Source organism: Periophthalmus magnuspinnatus, chromosome 24 (assembly GCF_009829125.3).
Source record: "Periophthalmus magnuspinnatus isolate fPerMag1 chromosome 24, fPerMag1.2.pri, whole genome shotgun sequence".
Classification (NCBI taxonomy): domain Eukaryota; kingdom Metazoa; phylum Chordata; class Actinopteri; order Gobiiformes; family Gobiidae; genus Periophthalmus; species Periophthalmus magnuspinnatus.
Genome location: NC_047149.1, coordinates 11,606,772 through 11,618,518, shown reverse-complemented (window position 1 = coordinate 11,618,518; position 11,747 = coordinate 11,606,772). Strand labels below are relative to the sequence as shown.

General features: G+C 39.2%; 3 protein-coding genes across 3 annotated transcripts; all 3 read left to right on the top strand.

Moving 5' to 3' along the window:
• The first annotated feature begins 282 nt into the window (after window positions 1-282).
• On the top strand, window positions 283-3,053 carry srp9 (signal recognition particle 9). The gene is made up of 3 exons (XM_033990936.2): window positions 283-464; window positions 1,810-1,878; window positions 2,654-3,053. Exons 1-3 carry the CDS (start codon window positions 393-395, stop codon window positions 2,768-2,770), a joined length of 258 nt encoding a protein of 85 aa, XP_033846827.1. The 5' UTR covers window positions 283-392; the 3' UTR covers window positions 2,771-3,053.
• Window positions 3,054-3,800: 747 nt separating this feature from the next.
• LOC117392412 (epoxide hydrolase 1-like) lies at window positions 3,801-8,133 on the top strand. The gene is made up of 9 exons (XM_033990475.2): window positions 3,801-3,866; window positions 4,413-4,627; window positions 4,782-4,962; window positions 5,029-5,247; window positions 5,687-5,816; window positions 5,890-6,104; window positions 6,627-6,735; window positions 6,990-7,112; window positions 7,175-8,133. The coding sequence occupies exons 2-9, from the start codon at window positions 4,442-4,444 to the stop codon at window positions 7,386-7,388; spliced, it is 1,377 nt and encodes a 458-aa protein (XP_033846366.1). The 5' UTR covers window positions 3,801-3,866; window positions 4,413-4,441; the 3' UTR covers window positions 7,389-8,133.
• A 196-nt stretch (window positions 8,134-8,329) lies between these two features.
• LOC117392414 (transcription factor 23-like) lies at window positions 8,330-10,651 on the top strand. The gene is made up of 4 exons (XM_033990477.2): window positions 8,330-9,015; window positions 9,304-9,423; window positions 9,748-9,912; window positions 10,167-10,651. Exons 1-4 carry the CDS (start codon window positions 8,893-8,895, stop codon window positions 10,263-10,265), a joined length of 507 nt encoding a protein of 168 aa, XP_033846368.1. The 5' UTR covers window positions 8,330-8,892; the 3' UTR covers window positions 10,266-10,651.
• The last annotated feature ends 1,096 nt before the right edge of the window (window positions 10,652-11,747 follow it).

Here is an 11,747-nt window from a genome sequence, read left to right as displayed (position 1 = left end):
ATGTCGAACTTTTTGCTTATAAGGTGGGTTTAACATAGACAACATAAAGATTATAATATTATAAACACTGCTTAGACTTGCCTTTTCTAAAGAGGTCTAGGCCTGCAGGTGGCCTGAAAAATGCGAGTCATACTGATTCAATCATTTTAAAGTAGCCTATTTTAGAGGGGATGGACTCTATATAGTACTTTTGCGATTCACACTCCAATCCAGGAGGTGGCAGAAACGCACTTTTTAACACTTTTTACCTCTCCAAAGTATTCTAAAAGGAGAAAGAGCTCGACGCTGATTGGTTGAGTGCACGTTGCTGCTGATGTGTTCTTCGGGAGCTAGGCTAGTCCTTTAGCCTGCTGTGAACGGCTTCTCCTCGGCCATCAGAGAACGGCTCCAAAATGCCTCATTTTCAAACATGGGAAGAGTTCGCCCGTGCAGCAGAAAAACTATATCTGACAGATCCGATGAAGGTATAATTTCTTTGTATTTCATTGTTGAATGTGTTGTTCGCCGCATGTAGCTCCAAGCTAGCTCTCGAGTCGAAATGAGTGAAGAGTTTGTGATCATGGTGAAGTTGTTTGGCTATTGGATATTTCACATATTCGCTCACACGGAAAGCAATACGTGATCTTGCCAAACAATAAACAGGGGACGCGGCTACAGTTTGCAAGGGGTGTCGACAAATGCTTATGTGTTATTTAGGGACCGTGGACAAATTGCCGTACTGGGACAAATTCCGCAAATGATAAATAAACGAATAAATAAAACAGACATAATACAGTTATTAAATCAATTAAAAATAAGACGAGCGATGTATAAGATCTTTTTTTAATTTAATTTTTTAATGAAAAATGTGTTTAGAAATCATAATATACACCTAGATAAACTGTTCAATAGCTTTTAAATTTGGGAACCCACTGACTCTAACCCAGGGGTGTCAAACACATTTTCACCGAGGGCCACATCCGCAAAATGGCTGCCCTCAAAGGGCCAGATGTAAAATAAATCTAACTACTTTTTAAAAACTATTTAACTGTTTCAGGTTACAAATATTGCATATGCATTTGCCTAGATGTAAAGATATTGCTGTGTAACTGCGTATTTCTTGATGAAATGACATTATAAGACCATCATACCTTTTAATTTACCCTGTCGAGGGCCACATAAAATGATGTGGAGGGCCGCATTTGGCCCCCGGGCCTTGAGTTTGACACGTGCTCTAACCTAATGCAGAATAATTCTGCATGATAAAGGGGATCGGGTACAGCAAGTGTTTTGTTTTTTGTTTTTTGTTTTTTTTTCTCACTTGCATTTTCTAGTTTATTAAATATTTTTACTGCAAAAATATAGGTTTTTCTTCAATATCTTTTTCGTTTTGTGACCAACTGACTCCAAACTAATATAGAATAGTTCTACATGATGAAGAGCATCAGGTACAGTATTTTCAAAAATATATTTTTTTCTGTAAATATTGAGGGTTTTCTTTAATAACTTTTAGTTTTGTGAACCACTGATTCTAAACGAATGCTGAATAGTTCTACACGATGAGGAGGACTGGAGATGGATGATGTTTGTCCTATGCATTTTCAATTAAAATATTTTAAAAACCTTTGAAAATCAGTAGCTTTTATTTTTTTTAATGCATATAACAAAAATCAATTGTTGTATCCGATCCTCATCATCATGTAGAATTATTTCAGTGGTTCACAGAGACAAAAAGTAGGTAGTTCTGTTCGTGTGAGCGAATATGTGAATATGTGAATATGAAATATCCAAACAACTTCACCATGGTTTGTTTGTGGTGTTTTTCTTCAGGTTCGAGTGGTTCTGAAATATCGACACTGCGATGGGAATCTTTGCATTAAAGTCACGGACAATGCAGTGGTGAGTGCCCACAGACAGAGCCAAGAGTCAAGAAATTTTTTAGAGCATGTGGGATGATGAATTTCTTTGTAAACTGGATTCCTAAACATGTGTAAATTCACTTAAGAGGGCCTTTGGCTGTTTATGATCTTGGAATTCTATCTTAAAATTTGAAAGGTAACAGCTGTAATTTCTACATCTTGCGTTTGATTATTTTGTTACCGCTGGATTTGTAATGCATTTGTAACTTCATTGGCAATCCAAGTTTTACTAGGATTTACAATCAAATTCAAAACATAAAGCTAACATACAATTTGCAGTATTGAAAATTCAGTGGAAACCATGTATTCCATTGTCTCCTTTTGCGTATTATCCCACTTAAAGCTGCCATCTGTAATTAGACTGACCGACGCACTCCTGTTGTATTCTCACACTTCTCCACTAGATTCTATTTATGTTACTTCTGTCTGATAATCTGCCAGATTTGGCCTAATTGAAGATCAAAGACCAGGTGATAAGTGAGAGGGGAGGAAGTAACAGGTTTCACATCTGGCATCTACTGATTAAAAAAAAAAATCTAACTTACAGGTAGTAGCTTTAAATTGTGCAAGATTTTTTACATTTTTCATAATGCAATGTCCCATCAAGTATCATATGGAATCCATAGAACTCTGTTGTGAATATCTTTATAAAATGAGTGTGTAATCAAATTCTATTAATTTAACTTTGTTCACTGAAATGTGGTTGAGCTGCTTATCCCAAACTGACTTTTTTTCTCTTTTTAATTAAAAAATAGTGTTTACAGTATAAAACGGACCAGGCTCAGGATGTAAAGAAGATCGAGAAGCTTCATGGAAAACTGATGAGATTGATGGTTTCCAAGGAAACTCATAGTGCCATGGAGACGGACTGAGATGCTCTGGTTCTGAAGGTCTGGACTCTGTTCAAATGGGGACTGAGGTCACTCCTCAGAGAACCCTAGTCATGTGGCCCACACTTTCTTTTTTGAACTTTTTAAAGTAATGCTGTCTTCTGAAACAGCTAAATTAATTCTTTATTGTGGTGGGTCATAAAAAAAGCTAGGGGACATTTTTTTAATGGACTTGTGCCACATGGAGAAATGTGGTGGCTGTTTATTTCAGAGATGAGCCCAATTTCTTTAACAGAGAAATGCATAAAATAAATGTTTTATCTCACGTCTGTTGCGAGGCTTTTGAGTTTACTTTGTGAGAAACTGCCATTGTGTCCTTGGGGAAGACCATAAACTATATGTATGAGTGGACGTATATAGCTAACACACTAGCCGCCGAACACTATCGGTGATGTCTTCCCCATAGACTGTATAAAGACGTGGAATAAGTGAGTGTGACAAGTATAAATGTTGTATGAGTGACATAATTTAGGACATTGTAAAGCAACAAGTTTGTCATAAACATCTCTCACTTATGACAAACTTGTCAAAATTTAATAAACAATTGCTTATTAGGATAATAGTGGTGATTTTCAGAGGTAAGTTTTCTCAGTGTAGTTTTTGGACACTGTACTTTTACTCCTGACTACAAAGGTTTTGGTTACTCTTCCCACTGTAATTAAGTCTACAAATGACAAAAACGTCATATTGACAACCATATAATTTGTGTTTCTTGCACAACTCCTTCAGATATGATTTAGTTTTAGTAATTTTTGTGGTCTGTTCTTTGACAATACCAGATTATGCATAATGTACATATTATAATAGGTTGTCCTTCCAATTAGCCCACGTTAATTTAAAAATAAAACTCAGATTAATACTCCCAGACAGTTACTTATACATGAGTCTTGAGTTGTTATTCTGTCCACGTCCTTTGGTTATGTTCTGGTAAAAAATGGTTTAAATATTACACATTCCTGATTTGTTGATCCTGTGCGCGCGGCGCGCTCTCGTGGCTAATACGTCACTCGGAGACTTTGGACTGACTTCGTGCAGAGTTGGACCGCCATAGGTTGATTGTAGCTGGAGCCGTATCTAGGTAAGCCACTGCCGTGTGTTCTATACCTGTTTTTTTTGTCACTTCAAGGTAGTTGTCGGACTGCGCCCTAAATCTATGATCGTGCAGCGGCCCTACTGTTTGCTAAGCAGGATTTTATAACAGGGTCTGAGCAAAAAGCATGCAGAGTACCCATAATTCAGTTGAATAGTGTGGTGTACCTGAGCCCCATACTGATCTGTGCGTTACCCGAACTCTAACGCGCCAAACCAAAGCCTGCTAAACAGTTGCTGCAACACGCCAGAGTTGGGGTCGGAGAATTCGATGAATATTAAAATGGTTATCCATTTATCAATTAACCACGATTTAAGAAATTATTACGGCCCAACAACTACGTTCCATTCCATTGCCAATATAAAATTTTATCTCAATATTTACTTTATATTAAATTGTTAATTGTTATAATAAATATTATAAATATTGGCATATCCATTTCCAGCAACAAAAATACTGTCATTGTGTTTTCTGAAGGTTTGTCAGTACTTATCTTTGATTACTTTAATCTTTTAAATCATTATATCGTAACAGAGGGTTGCCTTCCTCCATTTGCTGGCACCATGTTGTTGGAGGTCCTGCTGGCAGCACTTGTGGGAGCACTTCTTTTCCTTGTGGTGAATAAGTGGAGAAAGCCTGAAGTCCTGAAGACAGAGGATGGGTGGTGGGGATTTGGAGATGGACCTGATGGCCAGGAGGACACAACAATTCGACCTTTTCAACTAAGCACAAGTGATTCAGAGCTAGAGGTGTGTGTTCCGCCTGTTCATTAATGTATATCAACCCCTCTCATGGGTAAGGTAATCATGAGATCCTCAGAATTACAAAGCGTAGTAAATAGCCTGTTTTCCCACATCATTGTACAGGGTATTTATTACTTTCTCAAAAACGTATCCTTCACAGGATCTCCACAAGCGGCTGGACCAAACACGACCCGTGCCTTCACTCCACAACAGCCAGTTTCACTATGGCTTCAACTCTGAGCATCTGCAGAAAGTCATCTCATACTGGAGAAATGATTTTGACTGGAAGAAGCAGGTGGAGAAGATAAACCAGTTTCCTCATTTTACAACCAACATTGAAGGTTAGTGTAGCTCTATTGCCTTTATAAGTGAATCCAGACTAGTTAGATTGTGGTTTGTTGCGGCAGGTCTTGACGTCCACTATGTGCATGTGAAGCCTCCAGTGGTTCCAGAGGGCACAAGGGTGATTCCTCTCATCATGGTTCATGGCTGGCCTGGATCCTTCTATGAGTTCTATGGGATCATCCCACTATTAACCCAACCGTCCCAGCCTGGGCACTTTGTGTTCGAGGTGGTGTGCCCCTCCATTCCAGGATATGGCTTTTCTGAAGCACCACATCACAAAGGTTAGCTCAGTGTGTGATCAGTAGAAAGTCCTTGTGGAAGTTGCAGCAGTCCAAAGGGAGTCATCTCCAGCCTTTGTAAGGCCACATTTCTTTCTTCCATTGTAAAAACTGGACAAAAAGTTGTAGGAGTGAAGACATTTCGCTGCTCATCCAAGCCACTTCTTCAGCTGGTCAGATTGCTGGTGGACACATATTTATCTGAAGCGAGGAGCTAATGACACTAAAACTGGAAACAGCTACTGTTTCTGTATGTAACTAGGTCTATTTTGGCTTTTACTATGGATCAGACCTGGATCCATTTTTCCATTGTTAAATTGAGTATCTATACAGATTTTAGTCCACACAAGTAATACACACTCAGTGTTATGTATGTTAAACCTTTGCATCCCAAACTAATGCTTATTTTCATGTAGCTCTTTTTTCGATGTGTTTTGTGCAGGTTTCGATTCAGTGTGTGCAGCGCGCATCTTTCATAAACTCATGAAGCGCCTGGGCTTCAGTCACTTCTATGCTCAGGGAGGAGACTGGGGCTGGTTAGTCACCACCAACATGGCACAACTGGAACCAAGGTAAAAGTCCACTCCACCACACCCTTCTCAATATTTTTGACTCAAAATAATGAATAGACTCATTTTGTTTCAGGACAGTTACAGGCTTGCATTTGAACTTTGCCGCGCCCTCAAAGCCAGGGCTGCTGCTAACTCTCTCCATGCTACTGGGAAAATGCTTCCCTAAACTGTTCAGCTTCACTCCAATGGACTTGGAGCATCTTTACCCCGCTGCGGAGAAACTGGTGGTGGAGCCCCTTCTGGAAACGGGCTACATGCACATTCAGGCCACCAAGCCGGACACTGTGGGTAAGAATATTGAGCAAGCAACATAATGACTGAAAAACACATTAATGATTGACTGCAGCTGCTGGGGTGTAATTAAGAATAAATCAACATTAAAATTGTTTTCAGTAAATGCCATATTTGATTTGAGCATGTTTATCTTAATCTGGGGACACAGATGTTGATGAAATCTGAAACTGTACATGCCTTCCCTTTAATAGTACACAAAACTTTAATTGTCTCTTGTTAATATTCAATAAACAAGAACATGAAAATATAAATTAAATGAAAACATTAATCCTTTGACCAGTTTAGACTGGAATAAATTACCCTAATAAAATACTGTATTTAATTTGCATATGGTTGAATGAGTTGTTTGGGGTGTGTGAGGAGTGGGTCATTGCACCTACAATGCAGAGCCTGTATTGGACACAAATCTATTGTTGAATGTTATGAATGTGAATGGTATGTTACAATTCAAATTTTCCAGTGTTGGACCTCTCTGTAGTATGAATGTCTATATACTAAAGAGTCCTGTGTTTGAAGGACGGGCGCTCAATGACTCCCCCGTTGGATTGGCTGCCTACATTCTGGAAAAATTCTCCACTTGGACAAGCAAAGACTTCAGAAACCTGCAGGATGGAGGCCTTACCAGGTATAGTTTCTTTACCTTTTATTTACACAGAAATCTGTACTCAGTGCTTTATCCAAAAATCTAAAATATCAGGCAAATAAGCATTTACAACATACAATTAAAATATGATATTTTTGCTGAAGTAACAACAAATGTCCACTGCCAGTGATGCACAAAAGGGATTACTGATTGACAATAAGCAGCATTTGTTGAATCCTGTACTGTAAATTGTGACATTGGGTATCCTGATATTCTGGTTGTTTTTTCTGGGGCAGGAAGTTCTCTCTTGATGACCTGCTCACCAATGTCATGATCTACTGGACTGCAGGCTGCATCACCTCCTCCATGAGATTTTATAAAGAAAACTTAAACCAAGGTCTCAACAAGCCACATTCAAGGTGAGTGACATGAATTTGGAGGGGGTGGATTAATGGCACAAGACTCACTTGTTTCTCCTCAGAATCCCAGTGGTGGTTCCTACCGGTTTTGCTTGCTTCCCCAATGAGCTAATGCACACTCCAGAGCTGTGGGTCAGGCAAAAGTATCGGCGTCTGGTGAGCTTCACTCCCATGCCTCGAGGTGGACACTTTGCAGCAATGGAGGAGCCGCAATTGATGGCCGAAGATATCAAAAAGTTTATCAAACTAGTGGAGAGTCAGATTAAGAACAGGTGAATTTAGACTAGGAATAGAAAGGATGCCAAAATATTTGATTCTACTTTTGTAGAAACCCAGTGGCTACTAACTGAACATCATTTGGTTCAGTTGTATATGCTTTGCTTATTGAGTTAATGGAAGAAAATTATCTTATATTTCTTTACTGACTTAATTGTGTAAGGGTACAGCTAAATATCTAAACAAAAGCTTTGACTACTTATCTTAAGAAAAGTCACACTGTACATTGTGCAGCATGTGATCAATAAAGGAGATTGTCCTGACAAACCAATGCTGGTTCAGACATAAGCTGATTTTAATGGGCCAAATGACGTGAAGGATAACGCAACATTTTGAAAGCCTTTTCACCCTCTTTTCACTTTGAGATTAACTGCTCAAATGCTGCTTCGGCTCTTGGCCAAACAAAATGTGCCACAAAGAATAATGACACAGTCTGGTTGTACCAAAGCTTTTGAATAGCTCACTTGCTTCACTTTCTAAAGTCTGTTTAATCAAATGTCAAGCAATCCTTCTGGTGCGTTTTTCACTTCCATATGCAGTAGCTTCAAGCGTACACTAGGTGGCTTACCAGGCTTTTTGCACAAAGTCATCATATTTAAATTTTAGCTCCTTTGTTAACTCACTTTCTGTTTGTAATCTGAAATTGTTAAAGAGGGAGTAATTAAAATAATACTTCCTTTAAAGTAATTAGTAGTCAACTTTTTTGGTATCTTTCCCCCATATTGACTATAAAACATCGCAATTCAGATTTGATTATTTGTCAATTAAAACTTTTAATCAAACACAAAGGTTAATCAATTTCAAAAATATTAACATATAATGGATAAAGCTTTTATATGTATTCAGTAGTACTGTTGATATTGTATTTTTTAATTAATTATTTTTATTTTTTTTAGAAAGGTTTTGTTACTATGGGATTTTTTGTGGTTTGACCCAGATGTTAGTTTAGTAAACAATGTAGTCATTTGTATATCATTATTATTATGTTTCCAACCAATAATTGAAAGTCTATAATTACCTCATTTCAAGGGCAGTTGCATCTATTTAGTGCCTCTGTGTCACACTGCCCCAAACTTCTATTCCCACTTGGTCCAGATGTTAGCTGAGCTACATGTTTCCCAAGCCCCCCAGTGCCCCGAGACAACCCACCCCCCACCCCCACCCCCAGGGCCGACTTGCTGTTTGCTCCTCTTGGCAGCCGTGAAGCCAGGGAGGATGGGGACGCCGGTGCAGGGAGATAAGGACCCCTCATTACCTCACCCGATAAGGTAACATGCACAGACGCAGTTAGATGGGCTCTGCAGATGAGCTGGTGGGACACACTCTGATCAGGTGCTACTTAGCTAAATTATTTTTACTTTTTATTTGTAAAAGCAGTTTATTTTTTAGCATCAAAACTCCGCTCTAATCTATTTTCTGAAACATGCACTCTTCAGACTTGGGGATATAAAACTCTTCACGTTTAAGGCCGTGGTGATCTGGAGCCAGCCTTTGGAGCGTGCGGATGGCGGTGAATCCTCTGGAAGCGCTCATGTCTGTGCAGCATCGACTCGGCTGTGGTCCCATCATGGACTCACAAAGGCAGGAGAGTGCAGGCAACAGCCCAGCCCCGCGCCCAAAGACACGGGTGAGCTATGAATTTTGCAAATGCAGAACCATTTGTCATGTCTTTTCATATACAAGTCACATAAATGAGCCACAAGCCTCTAAAATATACCCACACAAATCAAGATTATTGAAATGTATTATTAATTATACTTTACTTAATACTTTACTAATATAACTAGAACTATTAATATTACTATAAGCTGTCATTTTTTTTAATCTTTTAGATTTGATGTTGTGGTTGTAGGTAGACAGATTATGTGCCATAATTTGCAATGATTTTTAACCGTAAAAATGTGTGTTTCTTCAGCAGGGGCAATCTGGCTCAGTGTCACTGCCTCGGGCCCAGAGAAGTCAGCACTCTCCAGAAAATGCAGCCCGAGAAAGGAGCCGTGTGCGGAACCTCCGTCAAGCCTTCCACAGCCTGCAGGTCAGCCTACACTGTCAGCCACCCCCATGCTTAAGTGCCAGGATACACAGGGATTGTTCTGTCTGATGTACTAACAATACACTCGATGGCTTTTGGGACAGACGACGTAAAATCCGTTGCTTCTTTTGGAACACATCAACACTAAACCACAACATTTACTGGTATTTGTGCATCCTACAAACCCCTGACATTATATTATTTAAATGTTTGTATGAAAACAAAAAGTTATTGGTGGACATGTGCAGTTTGATAAATAGTTTGCCTGTAAAAAAAACTTTTATCCTGTTTTAAGCCTGCATAGAAAACTCACACTGTTGTATACAGGCAGCACTTCCCTCTGTGCCCCCGGACACCAAGCTCTCCAAACTTGACGTTCTGCTTCTAGCTACCAACTACATCGCTTATCTGACAGAGACCTTGGACCAGGAGGGGACCCAAGCAGAGCTTAACCTGCCCTCACGACCAGGCGGATACCTGCATCCAGTGAAGGTAAGAATGCCTAACAGCAGCCCAATCTTCTTCTTGAAATGCACTAGCAAAAAAAAATATAAAAGCAGAAACAACAGTCACAGAACAAGTGTGTCACTACTGGCAAATAAAAATAAAAAACTATAGTGTCAAATTACCTTAGCTTTTTTAAAAACTTAAAGCACTACTTGCAAAATGATTTGGCCCACACAGACTTGCTATACGCCTCCGAGGCTGAAATTACATTGAGTGATTACCTGGTGTCTTTCACACAGAAGTGGCCCATGCGCTCTTTGCTGTACTGCGGCAGTGTGGGAGACCTGCTCTCTCAGGATGGCACAGTGGCCCCAGCCCCAGATGCACACAAAGAGTGAAGCACCCATCGCAGTTTCTCTGAATATTTCACTCTGCTCCATACACAATAAAGCAATTATGATGACCACATTATCATGGTAAAGACCTTTAAAATAATACTAGGAGACAATAGTAGACCATCCTGTCCTTCGGATTATCTGTACATGAAGTTCAAGTCTACAAGAACGGGAGCTTCGTGTCTTGCTAACATTAGGTTTTGTGTATAGTTTGTCACCATTTTTCATGGACCTCTTCTGGGCTGTTCACAACCCACAGGCTACAAATCACTGTATGCAAGAACACTGTGTAACTGTAGAAGGTGAGAATATGTACAATATCCAATTATTTATTCTTGCAGGTCACTTTTTGCATTTTTGTCAAATAAAAACAACTCTTTGTGTTTTAACAGGATTTGTGTTTGTGGTTAATAAATGGGCAAGGTTTATTATGAGAACACATCTGCTTGTTTTGTATTTTTTATCACACAACTTAAAAGAGTAAAACACTTGATATGAAATTCATGGAACACAAACTGACAAATTTGCTCATTGGCAATAAATCTGCTTTTCCAGAACAAGTCGAAGTCCAAGGCTATCCCTATAAATCCATAAGAGCAGGGGGTTATTTCCTGTGCTGACTCATTTGGAGTTGTTGGACTATTTATTATAAAGGTTATAAAAGGACAAGGGCCGTAGTTGTGAAGCAACTTTTTATTTATGTACAAAAATTATAGTTCTGTCAATATATAGCATAAAATACGTGTCGCAGAAAGAGTGGTAACAATTTGAATTTGCTCATTCAGTCTAGTGTTTCAGAATAATACACAAAAATCATATGCCAAATATCTAGAGTGAGATCTGGAAACGCTGCTGTGTTCAAAGATTGGAATGGGCGATTGATGATTCTGATATGTTTATGTTCACCCGCCTGTTTGATGAAATGGAAGAGCATCTGCATACTTCCACTATCTGCACTCATTACGGAGAACATGGGGCCGATTTATGGTGCGCCCCCACACTCCCTGTGCATTCTGTTCTGGAGTTCCGCCCCCAGACACCAGACAACCCTCACCCAAATACACCAGACCCAACAACCCAAACGCATAACCCACATTTTAAACTAGAGGCTTCCAGAAAGAATATATGATGTCGTGAGGGACAATGTTGTTTCTGTGTCCACAGCTGCCCAGGAACTGAGCTGTGGCGGCCATTCTGCTCCAGTTGCTTCTTTGAACAGAACAGAACACCACACCACTCTGTCACAGTGACACATTATTCACAAGTCATATTGAGTGAAGAGCTCACGTCCACTTTTAACAGTTAGGTTTTTACTAATACTGTTAATATTACTGTTTTTTCTCATTTTGCTAATAGTTTGGTGGTAGAAGTAGCCTACTCATATTTTTGTAAAGTAAAAGAACATGAAGGAGCAAAAATAATAACTCAAGTAAAGTATCAGTTCAAAACAGTATTGAACTGCCAATTGAAAAGTATACTTTTAAA

Bases quoted from the DNA above. Each gene is read 5' to 3' on its own strand.
- srp9 (XM_033990936.2), top strand. From the start codon at position 393: ATGCCTCATTTTCAAACATGGGAAGAGTTCGCCCGTGCAGCAGAAAAA. The intron at 465-1,809 runs GTATAATTTCTT...GTTTTTCTTCAG, and splicing joins ATCTGACAGATCCGATGAAG to GTTCGAGTGGTTCTGAAATA. The intron at 1,879-2,653 runs GTGAGTGCCCAC...ATTAAAAAATAG, and splicing joins AAGTCACGGACAATGCAGTG to TGTTTACAGTATAAAACGGA.
- LOC117392412 (XM_033990475.2), top strand. From the start codon at position 4,442: ATGTTGTTGGAGGTCCTGCTGGCAGCACTTGTGGGAGCACTTCTTTTC. The intron at 5,817-5,889 runs GTAAAAGTCCAC...ATTTTGTTTCAG, and splicing joins ATGGCACAACTGGAACCAAG to GACAGTTACAGGCTTGCATT. The intron at 6,105-6,626 runs GTAAGAATATTG...CTGTGTTTGAAG, and splicing joins CACCAAGCCGGACACTGTGG to GACGGGCGCTCAATGACTCC.
- LOC117392414 (XM_033990477.2), top strand. From the start codon at position 8,893: ATGGCGGTGAATCCTCTGGAAGCGCTCATGTCTGTGCAGCATCGACTC. The intron at 9,016-9,303 runs GTGAGCTATGAA...GTGTTTCTTCAG, and splicing joins CCCCGCGCCCAAAGACACGG to CAGGGGCAATCTGGCTCAGT. The intron at 9,424-9,747 runs GTCAGCCTACAC...TGTTGTATACAG, and splicing joins AAGCCTTCCACAGCCTGCAG to GCAGCACTTCCCTCTGTGCC.